We start from the raw sequence: 18670 nt of genomic DNA on the forward strand, positions 1-18670 counted from the left end.
ACCCTGGCCCTGTTGTCCCAGAGACAGGCAGAGGAGGCGGGTGGTCAGCCTGAAGAGGAGGAGGGGGGAGGCCAGGAGTGGGGACCCAGGGAAAATCCTCCCCTGCCCAGCAGCCACCGGAGCCACTTGTGAGCTAAGGGGGGAAACGAGGGAGTTTTGATTTGTGCAGTGCGTTGCTTAACTTGTGGAGCTCATTTTATCAAGTGGGAGGGCAGAGCACACGTCACATCACAGTTCGTCAGCTTGGTTTGTAACTGGTCAGTATCCGGACCCAGGCGATGTGAGCCAGGGCCTCCTCAAGGCTGGTGAGCTGTTCCTGGGGCTGAGAGCTGCAGCCTGGACCCCACGTTCTGGCCCGAATTGGCCAGTGGCCTGGTGGCACCACAGGGAGGAGCCTGCGTGCAGTGCTGGAGGTCCTTAGTTTCCCCGTGTGTGCAGTGGAGGTGCTGGGAGTTGCGTCAGGGGTTGGCGTGAGGATGGAGTGGTGCCTGAGTGTCAGAGCCCGAGCCCGGGCCGGTGGGCACCCTGCTCCTGACGGTCAGTGCCCGCAGAGGGAGGTGCGACCCCCTGGCCCAGTGTGCACAGAGCTCCGGGAGGAGCCATCAGGCCCTCGGGCAGCAGGCAGGGCCTTGCCTGGGTTCTGCTGGGGTCCTTGAGCCACAGGCTCCCTCTCCAGGGATCAGGCGGAAGCGGGCTCTGGGCCGGGCCCCCCACAGGTGCGCAGGGAAGGTGAGGGAGGGCGGGCAGGGTCGGCTGACGGTTCCTGGGCGCTCTCATTGCAGTGCACCCTCTCCTCATGGCCACGGCCTGCCAGGACACCAACTACGGCGCTCTCCTCCAGGAGCTCTGCCTCACCCAGTTCAAGGTGAGCATGGAGGCCATCGGGAAGACGCTGTGGTGTGACTGGGGCAAGACCATCGGGTAAGTCTCGGGCGCCCCCTGGTGGGAGGGGTGTGGTTGGGGTGGGGGCCCCAGAGCTTGGTGCGAGGAGTCCACTCAAGGCCCCTTTGAGGGTTTCTTTTCTAAGGTCTAGGGTGACAGAATGTGGCCATGGGCGGGGACAGCCTAAGAGGGAAGGAGGGGGCCAGCGACAAGTGAGTGTGGATGGAGGAGGCTGTGTCTGTGACGACCTGGGGCCAGGGGCGATGCTGGGCCTTGTCCAGAGGGTCCTCTGTGGTTGGACGGTTCCATCTGGCCATGTCCCTCTGAGATGCTCATGGCCCATCCAAGGGCAGGCGCGTGGGGGACGGTCTAGTGCCTATGGAGCTCCGTGACAGGAGCCCCCGCTTACAGGGGTGTCTCTGCTGGTTCCCTCGGTCCCCATGGTCAGGCTGGGGCTGTTCTTCCTTCCCTGCTCTGGGCTCAGAACTTCCTGCGACGATGGGGCAGGCTGTCACTAGAGGCGTGGCTCGTGAGTCTCCAAGGACAGCTGGCACTGAGCCCCTTCCCCTTTGTGACTTCGGTCTTCCTGCCAAAATGCCCTGCTTCCCACCTGGCTGGCTTCCTCCACGGCCTCCCTCGGCCTCCAGGGCCCCAGGCGCTCCTCAGCGGGCCCAGGCTCTTGGTCTTCCGGAGCAGGGACCGGAACGTGGCGTGTGTTCGCTGGAGGAGGGAGCAGGTTCGTGGGATCAGAACAGCCCGTTCTTCAGGCTAATTTTCCTTCTGCCTCCACAGAGGGATTTGTGCTTAAATGAGAGATTGCATGTTGATACAGTGCAGGGGAGACACGGTTGTGTTGCTGAAGGCAAGCGCTCCCCCTGCTTGTCCTGAGTGAGCGACCGTGCATCAGTGTGGATGGCCTGCAGGCGGGGGCCCGGCGGGAGACAGGGGAACGCCAGTGATGTCCCCAAAGAAACAGGGGTGACGTGTCTTTAGAAATGGGAGTCACCGCAGACTCTAGTGCTCTTGAGACAAAGGAAGAACTTACCACTGAGGCCACAGAAGGCGCCGTGGTCAGAGCCACGTGGCAGAGCAACAGCAAGCAGAAGCAGGGCTGAGTGAGGGGGACGTTGCCAGGAAACTTTTGTTTAAAAAGAAAATCAAGACATTGGAGGGAGCTGGAAGCAAACGTCCTCATCGTCACGGTGTGTCGGCCGGTCAGCTGGGAGTGGCCAGCCGCAGAGAGAGGGCACGTCCGAGTCCCTGGAACCCAGCCCTACGCTGTGTGACAGAGAACGAGTCTTGCTAACTGGGTGACTGAGATGGGAAGAATATCCTGGATTATCTGGGTGGGTCGGGTCCTTACATTGTCTCAGCTTGGCCTTTCGAGCAACATCAAATTGGCGTTCGTGTCCTTTGGACGTGCCCTCCTCCCCATCCTTCTCTGAGCACGTCCTTACTTTCTGGTACACGAGATTTTCCAGGACTGCCTTGCAGCTTTTCTGCCCTACTCCCCACCCCCAGAACCAGCCATTTCTGCAAGGAGCCCTGGTTCCTTTTATTGAAGAATGATGTCGTGGGGTACCTGGGTGGCCTAAGTCAGCTAAGCGTCCACTCCTGGTTTCGGCCTAGGACATAATCTCAGGGTCGTGACACAGAACTGGCCAGCACACTGTGCTTCTGAGAGTCAGAGAAGCAGCATTCCTCTCACCCGCTTTCCCCCAGCCCTGCCTGGCCCGTGGCTCCCACCCACTCCCACCCGCTCCCACCCGCTCCGCGAGGTGACCCATCTCATGCATTTCTGTGTCTTCCCTCTTGTGTCTCCTGTGTGTAGATGAGCAGGGGTACGGGTTTTTCTCTTACATGCTTCTCACATGGAGTATATTATACTAGAGGTAGTCTCCCGCTGCACTGTAGTGTACTGTGCTGTAGATATCCTTTTCCTTTAAAGATTTATTTATTTGAGAGAGAGAGCGGGGGAAAGGGCAGAGGGAGAGGGAGACAAGCAGATTCTCCGGGGAGCACAGAGCCCGACACAGGGCCCGATCCCACGACCCCGAGATCATGACCTGAGTCAAAATCAAGAGTCGGACGCTTAACCGACCAAGCCACCAGGGCGCCCCTGCCGTAGGTAACCTTATACCGTACTATAGATATTCTCATGCTGCTCTGTGCTGAAGATGTTCTTTTACTATGCTATGCCGTAGGTATTGTTACCCTGTACAGTGGATTATTTTTGTACTAGACTATAGATATTCCTTTAATTTTTTATTTAAATTCAATTAAATTAACATATACTTGTATTATTAATTTCAGAGGTAGAGGTCAGTTGCATACAACACACAGTGCTAATTTCTTCAAGTGCCCCCCTTAATGCCCGTCCCCCAGTGACCCCATCCCCCCACCCACCTCCCCTCCAGCAACCCTCAGTTTGTTCCCTAGAGTTAAGAGGCTCTTATGGTTGCCTCCCTCTGTTTTCCTCTTATTTTATTTTTCCTTCCCTTCCCCTATGTCCTCTGTTTTGTTTCTTAAATTCCATATATGAATGAAATCATATGGTATTTGTCTTTCTCTGACTGACTTATTTTTCTCAGCATAATACCCTCTAGTTCCATCCATGTCATTGCAAATGGTAAGATTTCATTCTTTTTGATGGCTGAGTAGTATTCCATTGTATACACACCACATCTTCTTATCCATTCATCTGTCGATGGACGTCTGGGCTCTTTCCATAGCTTGGCTATTGTGGACATTGCTGCTATGAACATTGGGGTGCAGGTGCCCCTTCGGATCACTGCATTTGTAACTTCGGGGTAAATACCCAATAGTGCAACTGCTGGGTCGTAGGGCAGCTCTATTTTCAGCTTCTGGAGGAAGCTCCATACTGTTTTCCAGAGTGGCTGCACCAGCCTGCATTCCCGCCAACAGTGGAAGAAGGTTCCCCTTTCTCCGCATCCTCCCCAACATCTGTTGTTTCCTGACTTGTTAATTTTAGCCGCTCTGACTGGTGTGAGGGGGTGTCTCATCGTGGGTTGGATCTGTGTTTCCCTGATGCTGAGTGACGTTGAGCACTTTTTCATGTGTCCGTTGGCCATCTGGATGTCTTCTTCGGAGAAATGTCTGTTCATGTCTTCTGCCCATTTCTTGACTGGATTGTTTGTTTTTTGGGTGTTGAGTTTGATGAGTTCTTTGTAGACTTTGGACACCAGCCCTTTATACAGATATTCTCATTGCACTGCTTTTTTACCTGCCAGTATATGCTGGAAATCCGTTCTTATCAGTGCATAGAGAGCCTCGTCACTCATTTTTGCAGCTGGATAACATTGCTCTGTGCATAATTTTCCAAGCACTTTCCCATCAAGAGGCATTTGGTTTTCCCAGTATTTTCCAATTTCAGGGAATGTTGAAGGGAAGGACCCTGTGCATATGCACGCTTATGTCAGAGCTGTGTCCCCAGGACGGCTCCCTGGGCACCGGGCTGCTGGGTGTGAGGTGGGAGCACGCTGTGCTGAGCGTGGCCTGTTTCCCCCCAGGAGGGCCGGCAGCGGGCAGCCCCACCCGCAGCATGAGGGAGCCGCTTCCTGCCGTCCATCTGCACACCACGCTGTCAGGCATGAATCCTCGCCTCCTGCTCAGCCAGAAACAGGGTCTCCCTAGTGTGTCGGTTTGCGTTTCTCCAGTGACAAGTTCATCTTCTGTTCTCTTTTCTGTGAATGTTTGTTCGTGTCTTTTCCCCTTTTCTATCAGGTTTCTGGTCCTTTTTAAAGAGTTCTTTATTTCTATCTTCAAGATTTTATTTTTAAGTAATCTCTACCCCCCACATGGGCCTCAAACTCACAACCCCAAGACCAAGAGTTGTGGCTCTCCGTCCACCGACCGAGCCAGCCGGGCGCCCCTAGAGAGTTCTCCGTGTTAGAGGAGACATTAGACCCTTGTCTGCCGTGCACGTGAGACGTGCTCTCCCAGCTCGCTAGCTGTCTTTCCACTTCGTTTCCAGTGTTTCTGCTGCCATGTCTCCTTGTTTCCATGTGCGCATTAGCGTGTCATCCCCCACATCTGAGTCACAGCTGGACGGCCTCTCCCCACGCCGGGGTTCAGGGGGATCCGCTCATGCTTTCCCCTCAGTCTGTGGTCTCAGGGGCATGTCCCAACCACTGGCGCATCTGGACTTCATCCTGGGGGGCCACGCGCTAGGAAGCAAACTGTCTCCTTCCGGGTGAGCTGCCCAGTTGTCCTGTTCGTTCATGAGCCCACCTCTGTCCCCAGTGAGCTGAGATGTCACTTTGTCCTATGTCATCTCCCTCCATGCTTTGCCCGCGCCTTTGTAAGCGCTCCCTGATTCAAGCCTTCTCCATACCCCCTGCATCTATAACCAGAATTTCTCCTCCAGGACGGTCACTGGGTCCTCACTGCCTACTGATGCTTACTTATCACTCACCTCATTCCGAGGAAAGAGTTTATTATTACAGCTAGCATTTATTAAGCACCTACTATGTGCTAGGCATGGTGCCAATCACTTAGCATCTGTCGTCTCCAAAGTCTCAGCTCTTGACTCTCCCCAGGGGTACGAGATGGCTCCCTCCTGATTCTCAGGGGAGATGTGGACGCCCTGACTTTATAGAAGTGGGAGGTGGTTGATGGCTTTCAATGACCATCTCAGCCGCTGCCAACGTCCAGTGGGCCTGGTGGGGTCCGTTTGCGGTGGGCTACCAGGCCCGGTACTCAAGCCAAAGCCAGACTTTCCAGAGTCTCCTGGAGCAGTAGAGGTCTGGGGCATCTTGGAGCAGACAAGCTTGTCCAGATGATTGGATACAGGAAAAGAGAGGAGGGACCCAGAGAGAAGACTGGGCATGGCGAGGGGTGGAAGAGCTCCGTGTGTAAGCAGGAGGGCCACCAACACGACAGAACACAGTGTCCAGCAAAGGAGCAGGACCCCCAAGGTGGGGCAGTGACAAGCAGAGAGCCAGACTGCAGGCTGGTCCCAGGGAATTCTCCCAGGCCCGGCTGGAGGACGGCAGGCCAGGCAGGTGTCTGACAAAGGGTGCAGGTGCGGGGAGACACCCCTCCCTGAGCCGAGTGCAGCCAGGGCCTGTACCTGGGGTGCAGGTGGCGTCCCAAGAGCAGACCTGGGCAGTCGCTGGGGTCTGGGATCCAGCCCTAGGCTAATGTCGCGGGTAGAGAACTCAAAGGCACGAGGCCAGAATTCCCTGCTGCCTGCAGCCTGAGGTCATGGCTATCCTAGCAGCTGCGCTGGGCCTGATAGGACAGAGGGAAGTTCTGGATTCTGCTCCGAAGTCAGAGGATTTTCTTTGTGTGTGTGTGTGTGTATGTGTTAGTCACCATACAGTACATCCCTGGTTTCCAATATAAAGTTCGATGATTCATTAGTTGCATATAACACCCAGTGCACCATGCAATACGTGCCCTCCTTACTACCCATCACCAGCCTGTCCCATTCCCCCACCCCCCTCCCCTCTGAAGCCCTCAGTTTGTTTCCCAGAGTCCATAGTCTCTCATGCTTCATTCCCCCTTCTGTTTACCCCCCCTTTCTTCTTCCCTTTCTTCTCCTACCGATCTTCCTACTTCTTATGCTCCATAAATGAGTGAAACCATGTAATTGTCTTGGGATTTGGAACAGCTGCATGGCAAAGAAGACTTACCTTCCGCCCAGGTGACAAACGTGAGCCCCCCAGCCTTCTGTAGAACGCACACTCCGCAGGAGACGGGGACAGAATCCACCGTGGGGCGCATGGGGGGCCTGCTCATGCCAGCTGGCTCTCTGGCCCCCAGGCTCGCAGGGCCACCTCTTGTGTCAGAGCAGACGGAGACCTCATGGGCCCTGCTTCACTTAGGACTTTGGATGGAAACACTGGGTCATTTGTGAAGTACTTCTCAGCAGTACCATGCGTCATTGCTCAGAGATAGAGACCTCGAGAGAAAGCAAAGGGCTGGCAAGAGCATTCAGGCCGTGTTCCAGCAAATGGACAATGACCCGCCCTGGGACTGTGGGTCTGTTTTGTTTTTGTACTTCAAGGGTTGTAATGGAGCTTATCCTGGGACCTTAGCTGTCCCGCATGGCTCTGCATTTAAATCGGTCCATGCCTGGCCTTGGACCCTGACCCCTGCTCCTCTGTCCTGAGAGTGGCTTGGGGGCTGCTCCAGAGTCCTTTCTTGTTTGGGGACCTTGGGATTTCTCAGATTCCCCAGGTGTCTGCCCTGTCCCGGTCCCAGGTCCCCTCAGGGCAGATGGGCTCAGCAGGGCAGGTCCCCACCCCCACCCCCCATCCCCACCAGGCGCCAGACCAAGCCCATGATTTCCCCAGGGTTAGCTTGTTAAACTGTAGGCCTGGTCAACTAGTGGAAATGTAATGTCATTTAATGTATTAACTGGGAATATAATCTAATTTGGGGAGCTACAGAGAACATGGGAAAATGTATCATCAGAAACTCTCATCTCCAGAGACGTTCCTGTGGGTTTTGGGGAAGGAGAGAAAGAGCAGAACAGAGAAGGAGAAGAATCTCGAACATGAGAAACTCAGGAGGAAATGCTTGGCTTTGAAGTGACTGCATATGGGATTTTCTCCCCAAGACAAAAAGTGCTGGGTGGATTTAGGAGTCCCCTCGGGCAGGGGAAGATGTCATTGGGTCCCAGGGGAGTGCGTCATCACCTTCCATGACCAGTCCTCGGAGAACCCAGCTTCACCTTCACAATGGTCAAGGCGCCCCTCCTGTCTCTGCCCTGAAGCTTCTGGATGTGTCACTGCTGGCCGGTCTGGCCCAGTTTCCAGCAGCTTGCTAACACCATCTCCCCTGCCCACCTCCCTGGGGTCCCTCCCCACGTGCAGACCCTGTGCAGGGCCTGGCAAGCCTTCCAGCGGCCCAATTCTCAGGGGGGCTCTCCAGCCCTGGGAAGTGGGGGGGCAGCCCGGAGCGTTAAGGGAAGGACACAGAGCAGATGTTTAGGGTACCGCTGCAGAGCTGTGACCTCAGCCAAGAGCACGGGGCCCCAAGCTACCCACCTTGGCCCCCCGCACGGCCTCTCCCGGGGCTGCCCATCCCTCTGCTGCTGGAACAAAGAGCCTTCTTGTGTGTCTCCCTTCTAAGAGTCAAGTCAGGAAATTCTTCAGGGCTCGGAGGCAGCTCTGGAGCAGCTGCTTTTGTTATGAATCCCAACAGGAACTGAAAGGGAGGCATCCTTCTTCAGGCACAGAGGTCTCTCCAGGGCAGCGGCTGTGTCCTCGTCCTCGGAGGGACCCTGGCTGCACCCTCCCGTGTGGCCATGGCTGAGGTCTCGGGACGGGCCACGCCCAGGGAGCTCCGGAGCCCGCTGGCTACCTGTGCCCCCCACCCCCCGTGGGGGCCTCCCACCTGGCCGTGAGCTCCAGGGCTGGCTCCGGGTCTGTGCAGCAAGGCATGTGTGCGGGAACCCGCCCCGTGCTCACGAGCGCTCGGCCCCCCTTCTCGTCGGCAGGCCCTGGCCCACGTGCCCACTCCCCGCCCCATCTGCCCACCTGGCTGGGTGGGGGGGTCCTTCCAGTGTCTGCAGAGCCCAGGTGCACAGGGATCCTGACTTCTGGAGGCCTTCAGGGAGGGGGCTGCTGTCCTAGGAAAGTGGCCCAGCTTGCCCTTTGGAGCGAGGCTGGTTCTGCTGAGGCCATCCCTCCTGCTCCCCAGCCCGGGGCATCACTGGGGTGCTCTGGCCCTGTGGGAAGAGGTGTAGACACAGCTTTTCAGGGCCAGGGTAGGTGCTGTGGTCCTCACAGCTCTCTGCGCCTCTTAGCCTTCCCTCCCGTGCCCTTGGTGTGCAAACGTGGAGGGCGGGGGTTCGGACCCCTGAGCTGGGCCCAGAGCTCCCAGCAGCCAGAGGAGCTGTCTGCATTTTGGGGGGTGGGAAGCCCTCACAGGCAGCAGCAGCATTTCACGGGGCTGCCTCCTGTATGCCTGCTCTGGGGAGGGCTCTCATGATGAGCCCCACAGGGTCTGTGGATGGCCACCTGTTGGACTGGAGTCTTTTAGGGAATGGGAAGGAAGACCCCCCCCCTTCCTCCTTGAGGAAGCTCCCAGAAACGTGTGTCTGCAGAGGCCAGAAACCGAGCAGTCCCATGTGGTGGGGGGGACGCTGGGAGCTAGGGAGCAGGACCGCCGGCCCTCGCTCCTCCATGGCCAGGGGCCACCGCATCGTCCTTGGGCCCCTTCACGTCCACCCCCCCGGGTCCTTCTGGCGGCGGCAGAGGGCACGCATGCTTCCCCAGACACAGCGGTGACCGCGTGGAGCCGTGGCACCACGCCTGCTGTGACAGCCATCTCCATCGAGTGATGAACTGCCTTGCTCCCCCACCTCCTCTCTCGGTATGGGGATGAAGTCAGGCCCGTGTGTCACAGTGTAAAAGGTCAGCAGCTGGGCGACACTACACAGATCCCAGCTGGGAGCGCAGGAGTGGGCAGGTGGGACGGATCCTGGTGACAGGGACCCGCGGTAACTTGCCTTCCACTCCCGCCTCCGCCTTGGACTCACTGCTGTGACTCCCCGCTTCCGCCCAGCCAGAAAGGCCCCAGAAACGTCCAGGCTGTGCAGACAGGAGTTCGCAGTCCGGGGAGGGGGGCCGGGCTGGCTCACGCGGTGCTCCACCGAGCCTGCTCTCAGGCCCCCCCGCCCCCACCCGGGGCTGTGCCCACCAAGGGGGGCAGGGAGCACGTGGCAGGAGACATGCAGCACCACACATGTCAAGCTTGGTGCAGTGGGTGCGGCAGGGTGGGGGTCACAGCTGCTGCTCCCCCCAGTGCTGTCCCCCCACTGCAGACCTTCAGCCTAGCACTCCTCCTGCCCCCAGGGTCTCCCTAGGACCCGTCCTCGGTCATTCTGTTGGTGGCCACCTTTGGGGCACGCTCGGGGCCAGCGACGTTCGGTCCACTGTGGCAGGGCCCCGGGGAGCTGTGGCGCGGGGTGGCCGTCCGCCTGCCCCACGCGTATTTTGAGGACGGCTTTCTCCCCCAGTGGCTCACGGGACTTCAGCCCTGGGCACTTGTGCGCAGGGTGCCCTGGATGCGTCCGGGACAGGTGCCTTCTAGCTCTGCCTTCCCGCTTCTCTCAGCTAAAGACACGGAGAAGCCGCTTTCTTAAAAATGCACTCCTTCCGAGTAGCAAGAGGTGAGTTTACCCTCACGGCCCCGGGCCAGCTGGACGCGGCCAAATTAACATCCTGATTTTCGCAATCCTGTTCTGTTGAGCCGCTTCCAGGTTTTTACTGTTATAAATGATGTGGCTCTGGGAACTCTGTACATACAGCCTTATTTCTTTTTCTGACTAATTTCTTTTAGAATTCTTGCAAATGAACTTACTACAGCCCATGCCACGAACATTCTGTGGTTCTTTTTTTCTTTTTTAAAGATTTTATTTATTTATTTGACAGAGAGAGACAGCCAGAGAGAGAGAGAACACAAGCAGGGGGAGTGGGAGAGGAAGAAGCAGGCTCATAGCAGAGGAGCCTGATGTGGGGCTCGATCCCACAACGCCGGGATCACGCCCTGAGCCGAAGGCAGACGCTTAACGACTGCGCCACCCAGGCGCCCCTCTGTTCTTTTTTTTAAGATTTTATTTATTTATTTGAGAGAGAGAGATAGTGAGAGAGCACGGGAGAGGGGGAGGGGCAGAGGGGGAAGCAGGTTCCCCGCTGAGCAGGGAGCCCGATGCAGGACTCGATCCCAGGACCCTGGGATCATGACCTGAGCCAAAGGCAGACGATTCACGGACTTAGCCACCCAGGTGCCCCCATTCTGTGGTTCTTGATAGATTTTGTCCAGTTGCCATTTTATTTTATTTTGTTTATTTTGATGCAAAGAGGTGGTTTTATTAAAGCACGGGGACAGGACCTGTGGGCAGAAAGAGCTGCTCTCCCGGTTGCCCTTTTAAAGAATTGTACTAATTTATATTACCGGCGGCATACGAAACTCTATTTCCTCACAGGTTTCTGTGTATTGAGTTTGTACAGACCTTAGTTTTGCAAGTTTAGGTGCGATTCTCTCTGCTAATGTGCCCGCCTGTGGCTGTTGGGAAGGAGAAGCTGTTCTCCTACAGCTGTTTGCAGGTTGTTTCTCCAGTGCAGGTTATCTGACCATAACTTTAGCCTCTTATCTTCTGAGTCACTGGGAGTATTATGAATCTTGTTTTACAAACTCCTGAACATGTAGAACTTAGCCATTTGTCATTTGTCCTAAATATGTTCTCTTCCCCTGTCCCTTGTATTTACTGTGGCGATGTTCGTGTCCCGTGTGTGAGAGATTATTCAGTTTACACGTGTGCCCTGACTCCTCGGAGCTCTGTGACTTGGGCATGGTCCTGTCCGTTCCAGAAACTCAGTCGTCACGATTTCGAGGGGGTCACATGGCCACAGTATGATGTTCTGCTTCTATCAAGCTGTTATGTATTTGGAATAACATTTCTCTTCTTAACACAGTGAGTAGTTTACATTAAGACAGGAATTAACATTTATTTCCTTCCTGCTTCAGCGATGCTAGCATAATTTGTCAAGTACTATTTCTGACCTCCGTTGTTTGGTTACAGTAGCTTAATACATGATATGTTCTTGTGTGCATTAGAACCGTTTCAGTTAATTTTTATTTATGTCTTGGGGCCATACCCTTCCTTCCCATCACCATGGCTCCATAATATTTTCTACAATTTAGAAGATCTCATTCTCTCTTAGTGTGGTCGTTCTCATTGCATTTCACATTATGTTTTGCTTTCTTTGATATATTTTCTGCCTGTTTTTCCAAAAGAATGAAGAACCATTCTGCCAAGTTCCGTAAGAGGTCATATTGAGATTCTAATTGAGATGGCCAGTCACCAATCGGTCAACAGAGAAGTGCCATCTGCTCTCAGGGATCCTCCCCGCGGCGAGCATCTCTGGCCCCTGTGTCCTGGCGATGGCAGCGGGCCTAGCGGGACTCATTGGCTGTTCCCTTCACATGCTGTCACTTAGCCATTAGTACAGAACGATCACAGCGGACCCGGCACAGAGCTCCAGCGGGACTCCGCTTGCAGGAATCCTGCTGATCCCATCACTGCCTAACCTCACTGGGCCTCTGTTTCCTCCCCAGTGAAATGAGTATAAAAACATTTCGCTTCTTTGACATCTCCTGATTTCCCTCTACAGAAGTTTCCTGGAACTTTTAGGATTAGGGTCACATTTGCCTGATGGAATATATGTGCTCAGCTGACCACAGGGGTCAAGAGTGGGAAATAATTTATGTGACGAGGTATTTATCTATTCCTCGCAAGTGCGATTGAACACGTCTCGAAAACCATCAGATCTACACGCGTGGGGGAGGATTTCTTCTTCTAGTTTGTTGATTCATTTGGGCTTTCTGTTTCTTGTTTCCTGTTTGTATTTCAGCAGTGCTCCTCGGGTCTGTATTCTTCACATTCTTCCCGAAAACGTAATGATGCATACTATCTCCTTAAACGTTTCAGATCTTCTGTATTCAAAATTTTGTTTAATCTTTGTGTTTTTCTCGTTCCTTTGTGTTCTCTGTGTAGAGGCCACGTCAGTCAGCAGAGGGAGATGACAAGGCCCACTTTTTTGTTCATCGTGCCCATTCTTACAGGTCTTTAGAAAACAGATTAGGTTTTACATAGCAATGTCTTTTAAAATTTTTTTGGCTTTAACTTTCATCATTCACTTTTCCCTCTTTTTACCTTTCCGAAAAAAAAACACTTGCTTCTTTCAGGAGATCGAATTTAGATGCTGATTACATCATCATTTTTTCTCACCTTTTTTTGAACCTAATAAAAGCAGTTAAGGCCGTGTGGCTTCTCCCTCGGGACCTTCTCTGCTGCTTTCTGCAGGTTTTGAGATGCCTGTGTTTCCATTGTATCAGACAGTTTTTTCCTTAGGCAAGTTCATTTTCATTCTCAAATGTATTTCTGTTTGGTTCTTAGTCTCTTCTTCTCTTGCTGGAACAAGAGAACAGAGAGTGGATAGTTTCTGCTCCCGTATTTTGTTGAGATTTTCTTTGAGATCTCGCACACGACCTTCTGTAAACACACCACCAGTCCTTGAAAACGAAGCATGTTCTGTTTATCCCGTTTCATTCCCACGAAACAGCAGTGACCTCCGCGCTGTTGGGCTAGTCAGCTGCTTCCCGTGTTCCTGAACATTCTCTGTGCTTGATAATGGAGGAGTGGGTTCTTCGGTTTCTGTGTCATTGTTCTGCGGTTTCTGGGCACGTAGATCTTACTCTGTTTCTGCAGCATTTAGATGCCACGGTGGTCTGCTGCGGGGATCGACCGGGAGCTAAGGTTACGACTCGGCACGTGTGATAGTTTTTGCCCGACGTTGTTCTTGGCCTCGTGTTAGCGTTGAAACACCAGTCTACGGCCCCTTGACGTTCACTCTCGCCTCCTCTTCCTCTTCTGGTGTCTCCTGCAAACCGTATGTTGCAGGGAGAGCCGTGAGCCTCATCACCAAGAAAACGACCTCGCGTGGGTCCCTTCTCTTCAACCTTCAGGTGTTCCATTTTTTTGTCTTGATTTTTTATCTTTTTACGCTGATTTCTTTTTTCTTCCCATTGTCAAAATGTGATGTCTTTTATCTTTCCAATGAGGTTGACAATTGGAAAACTCTTTGTCACTCAACCAGCTGCGAAATGTGAAATACAGACGTTCTGTCCTGTGTTGGTTTTCTTACAGGGTCAGACCACATATCCTGGCCTCCCCTCCATGAAAGAACCAGAGGCTGTCTCTCTCTCTTTCTCTCCTCATTGATTTAAGTTTCTAAAACCTGCTTCTCCTCTCCATCCTCTATTTTTTCTTCTTCACACCGCGTGGTTCTGACTTTTGTCAGCAATACCCCTTGGTCTGATCGGGCTCTTGGCTACACATCTTTGCAAATAGGCTGTGAATGTAGGCATGTCTTACTATTTTTAACTCGTTCCCTCTCACGCGTACCTTTTAAATTCTGGCGACTGCTTGAAGTAAATCCTAGAAATGAGCAGTATGAGTAATACGTTCTCAGGAGTCAAAAATATTTCAGGGGCTTTAGAAAGCTGCCTTTCTACAGGAGTGACAGCTTGGCAGGAAAATACACCTGCGACAAGCAGCCTTGTTCCTCAAGTTGGTGTAACTGGTGTTCCATTGTCTCTGGGTTTTTATCATGTCATCAGAGAAGGCAGAGATGGTTTCTTCTGTTTTAAATGTGACCTTTTCTTTCCAGTGTGGTTGCTTGCAGGTGGCTAGAGGCAGGGACAGGGAAGGGACGGTGACGGCGGGGGCGGGCAGGATGTGGGCCCAGAGCCCCATGACTGCTTAGGGGCTGCCTTCGGGGAGCCTTTGGGCAGCTTCCAAAACAGACCCTCAGGCCCTGGGCAGCCAGAGCCCCCAGGGACAGGAGCTGCCAGGGGGCACCAATGCCTGGTTCCCCTCCTCCAGCTTGTCCGGTGCCGGTAGGGGGAGCTTCAGGACCCCCTCCAGAAAGCCCGGTGGGCCTGCAGGTCCTTGTGCTGCTTCTGTCTCTGTGTTCTCACCGTCCTGGGGTGCTGGGCTGCTCCGTGGTGCAAGCTTGCCCGGGCTGATTCTGAATCACAGAGAAGCAGCTGTGGATGGCTGGAAGCTTCTCTCTTGCCGTGGGTGGCAGCGGCTTCCCTGCCTGGGGGAGCACATGCTCGCAGGGAGACGGGACGGAGTGCTGCCAGGCCGGGGACCGGGGTGGCTACTCCTACCCGTCCCAATTGTGGTTCTCCCTCGAAAAGTTAGGTAAGGGCACGTGGGTACCATGAGGAGTTCAGAACCAGATATTTAAGTGTTGGCCGTTTGCTGCGGACTCCACAGGGGCTGGGTCCATGCTGTGCCTGGTGGGGACCCAGGAGGCAGGACCTTCACCCCCTCCTGGAGCCACAGCCCCATAGGGTTTAGGCTTCAGGACCTGGCCACACTGCCTCCCAGCACTGTGGCCGCTGGGGACCCCTCTTTCTCTCTCAGGGTGAGCCCCGGGAGTAGATGGAGGGTCCACGGGTGAGGGTCTCAGCAGCTCCATCAAGTCAGGAGGGAGATGAGTGTTCTTCCTTCCCTCAAGCACACCCCCTCCAGGCCAGTGCCGGGGAGACCGTTGGTGCCTGGCCTCACGGGGCTTCAAGGACAGAGGCAGAGGCTCCCCGACAGTTGTGGGGTCCCCGGTGGCCAGGTGCCATGTGTGCAGGGAGCGGGCACCTCGGAGGGAGCTTGTCAGCCTTGCTGTCAGCCAGCGACCACTGTGCCCCCATGACAGGTGAACACACCACTGCTCAGTGCTCGGATTCTCACCGCCAGGCGGGACACTGGGGTGTAGAATGTTCCATGACCCTGCCCTTCCCCCCCACTCAGTGGTGCCCTGAGCTCCGAATGTGATAGGCCTGGGGCAGTGAGGGCACAGGTGGCAGGGGCCACTTGGACGAGGCCGAGAGTGGGTGGGATGTTGGGGGGGGGGGCGGCGCAGGCATCCCTGTGGGGGAGGACTGAGTGGGGTCCCTGAGAAAGATGGCATCATGGAGACAAAGGGTCTTCGGGGTGGGACAGACAGCAGTGGAACCAGGGTGGGCTGGAGGGAAAAGCCCTTCCCTCCCGTGGCCTGCATAGCTTCGCGAGGGTAATGTCCTGGGGTGTCAGTGTCCAAATATAGCGCCCCCGCTGTCCACCTAATCCTGGGACTCAGACACATACACCCCCACATCCCAGCGAGGGTGGGAGTGGCAGCTTCGCTTTCCCGTACCTGGTGTCTGCACGGGGGGGTCCCAGACCTCCCTGGGGGTTACAGCAAGGACAAGGGTGTGGGTCACACTGATTCCTGGGCCACAGCGGGCACAGCTCAGTGATCAGCCACAGTTCCCTGGGTTCTCTGACGCCTGCTGGATTTTACAACTGTGGATTCATGTCCCTGAGCTCCACACCCCAGGAGCCTGGTTCCTGTCCCAGCCTGTTCTCAGAAGAGGCACCATGCCCTCGCCCGCCCGGTAGGCGCTGTCCGTGGGGAGCCTGGTTTGGCAGCACCCCGGGCGCTGTGTCTGCTGCCAAAGCAGGCTGCATGCGGAGCCAGGGATGGATTTAGAAACCTCTGCTTCCTCCCGGCGTGAGCAGAGGCGCCCGGAGCTGCCCGGCACCGAGCCACAAGCAGGAGCCGTGGAGGGAGGCTAAGGAGACCAGGCCCAGGGGGGACAGGGTGGCCGGGGTGCCTCCTCCCCAAAAGGGGCTTCTGGGGGCAAGCAGGGGAGGTGGCCGCCGACATGGAGGAGCTGAGCAGACATGGCTCAGACCCTGGGCCCCCCCTTGGGCCACCTCCACAGCTCCCTTGTCTGTATGGAGAGGGTAGGAACGCTGGTCCCCAAAGCTGCTTCACGGAGTAACAAGTCTATAGGATTATGTCCCAGTATCTCCGGGCCCGTGAAGGGCAGAGAGCCAGGCCGTCAGCAGTCCTGGGTGGAGACCATTGCCCTCAGCGGTGGGGGGCATATGGTCATCCTACCCGAACCTAAGCAGGTCCCCATTCTGCACACCCGCAGCTCCCTGGATGGCTCCCATGTGGCCTCCTTAGTTACAGGGCATCCATCGCCAAGGGAACCAAGACTGGGCCTGGCCTGACCCCAGGGCCTGGTAGCATGTGCTCCAGCAGGAACCCACTGCCCCTGGTGCACAGGCTGACCAGCCCGACCACAGCAGGGCAGCCAGAGGGGTGCACCCCCCTCCCTCCGTGTCTCTGTGGCCTGGGGTCCCCAGAGCCTGATCTCCCAACACGGCACCCTGCGGTCCCCCGTCCCCCTCTAGGCCCACCGGCTCCTACACCCGCGGCTGTTTCTCTGCAGGCTGTGCCCCATTGAGGAAGCCAGGAGGCCGCTGAGGAGCTAACACTCTGTCTGCAGACCCCGGAGAGGAAGGGGTTCGAGCTATACCGTGGCCTGACTAGTGCCAAGCTCAGGAAACCAGGGCTGTGTCTAAAGCTGCCTGGTGTGGCGGCAAAGCTCTGTGTTGTCCACCAAACTCCATTTCAATCTCCCAGAAACACAGGAAACACTGGTGTCCCCTCAACGGATAGCAGTCAGCTTGACTGGTGCTTTCCCCATGGATCTGGGGGTGTGGGGGGCCTCCGGGTACCGTGGCTCCCTGGTGTCCAGCTCAGCCCTAGGACGGTCTTCCCAGACGGAGATACCACAGCTCAGAGACACCAAGTCTCTTGCCCAAGGACACACTGCAACTTGGCAGGTCGTAGCCTTCACAGGGTGGCTGGCCAAGGTGGGGGCTGAAGCCCCACAACCTGCCTGGAGGAGGGGGTGCTCTTCCCCATTCCGCACACTGCCCCCTGCACGGCATGGCCCCCACACGTTGCTTCCAGGCCCCGCACACGGCCCCCTGCACGGCATGGCCCCCACACATTGCTTCCCCAACTGGCCTGGATGCAGAGCTGAAGAATCTTCCCAGGGAGTGCCCCCCTGCTACCCCAAAGTGCGCTCCGGGTTCCAGGCCCAAGGGTGGGCTCTGGGGCTGGTGCGGGAATGCAGAGCTCTGCGTGTATGGACTGTGGGTCTGTGCTTATGAGACGTGTGTCTGGGGGTCTTGGGCCTGCCTGCAGACCCCGTATCCAGGCAGGGAGGCCCAGTTTCCTGGATACTGAAGGCTGGAAGGGTCAGTGCCCTCCACCACCTCTCCCTCCTGGCCCAGGATTAGGGAACAAGGGCTCCAGAGTCACAGACACGTCAGCCTTGTGCCCTGAGCCCTCCTGGGCCCCACAGAGGGGCCAGGGTTCCACGGGGAACTGGGAGGAGCCGCCCTGCCCTTCCCAGCGTCGCAGTACGGTGGGGAGACAGCTAGCGAACGGGCAGCTGCAAGTGGATGAAGAGGGATGGGTGGGAGATGCGGGGAGGACGCAGCCAGGGCGTGTGCACCAAAAACACCAGGCCCGAGTCCTGACTCGGAGGAAAGACAAGTCCACGGGCAGGGGGCTGGGGGGTTCGAGAGGAGAGCCGGCGGCCTCTCCTGCCACCCTGCTCTGGAAGCCGGCATGGAAGAAACCACTCCTCTGCTGAACAGGAGCCTGACACCCTTTCTGGCTCAGGGGTCACAGAGCAGGTCGCGCCACCGTGGGTCTCGGGAGGCAGACAGAAACCAGAATGTGTGAGAGGGGCCAGGTTCAGGCTCCCAAGGCTGAGTGTCTGCCGCATGCCGTTAGGATGGGGGTGTGGGGGTCACCTCCAGGGGCAGGGCCCTCGGGCCTTGTCTGTGCTGGCTGAGAGGGGACTGCCCCCCGGGGCAGCAGAGTGGAACGACCCCAGACCCCCGGCTTGCATTTCTCCCTTGTGGAATGTCTCCGGGGTTGGGAGGCCAGGAGCCCAGAAGCCCAAGGCCCAGTGGGGTGGGAAGGGGGAGCACCAGCCCGAGGAGGCCACAGAGGGCTGTCCAAGCGTGGCCAGGCCTTTCAGCTCTCCCCTGACCCCTTCTGCTATGTATCAGCTGATGCATGTCCTGGATGGGCGGCGGGCGGTTCTGAGGAACTGCTGGGTCCTAGCCAGCAAAGGAAATACCAGCTGCTTTCCACTGGCCTTCCTCTTCTTCCCTGGAACCTCCAAGGGCTGTTTGTTCTCTGTTCTACTCATATTCTTCATTTTCTGAGGAAATGGCACTTGTCCACCTCCCTCGGCCAGGCCCGGGGTCAGGGAGGTAAACGAGCCCAGGAGCCGGCACCAAAGACGTGACATGGACTTGACCTCCCCCATTCAGCGGGTTTGTTCTGGGTCTTCAGGATGTTGGTGGGAACCTCGTAGTCCGTGCACG

General features: G+C 56.2%; 1 protein-coding gene across 4 annotated transcripts in view; it reads left to right on the plus strand.

The window, feature by feature from the left end:
- The window catches only part of RAMP1 (receptor activity modifying protein 1), a 52085-nt gene that overhangs the window by 23029 nt on the left and 10386 nt on the right, over positions 1-18670 (plus strand). For all 4 annotated transcript variants that reach the window (XM_057306026.1, XM_026491543.4, XM_044380512.3 and 1 more), the window contains exon 2: positions 783-921. In XM_057306026.1, coding sequence (XP_057162009.1) covers positions 783-921 — 139 coding nt within the window. The remainder of the gene's footprint in view (positions 1-782; positions 922-18670) is intronic.

Source organism: Ursus arctos, unplaced genomic scaffold (genome assembly GCF_023065955.2).
Source record: "Ursus arctos isolate Adak ecotype North America unplaced genomic scaffold, UrsArc2.0 scaffold_1, whole genome shotgun sequence".
Lineage (NCBI taxonomy): Eukaryota > Metazoa > Chordata > Mammalia > Carnivora > Ursidae > Ursus > Ursus arctos.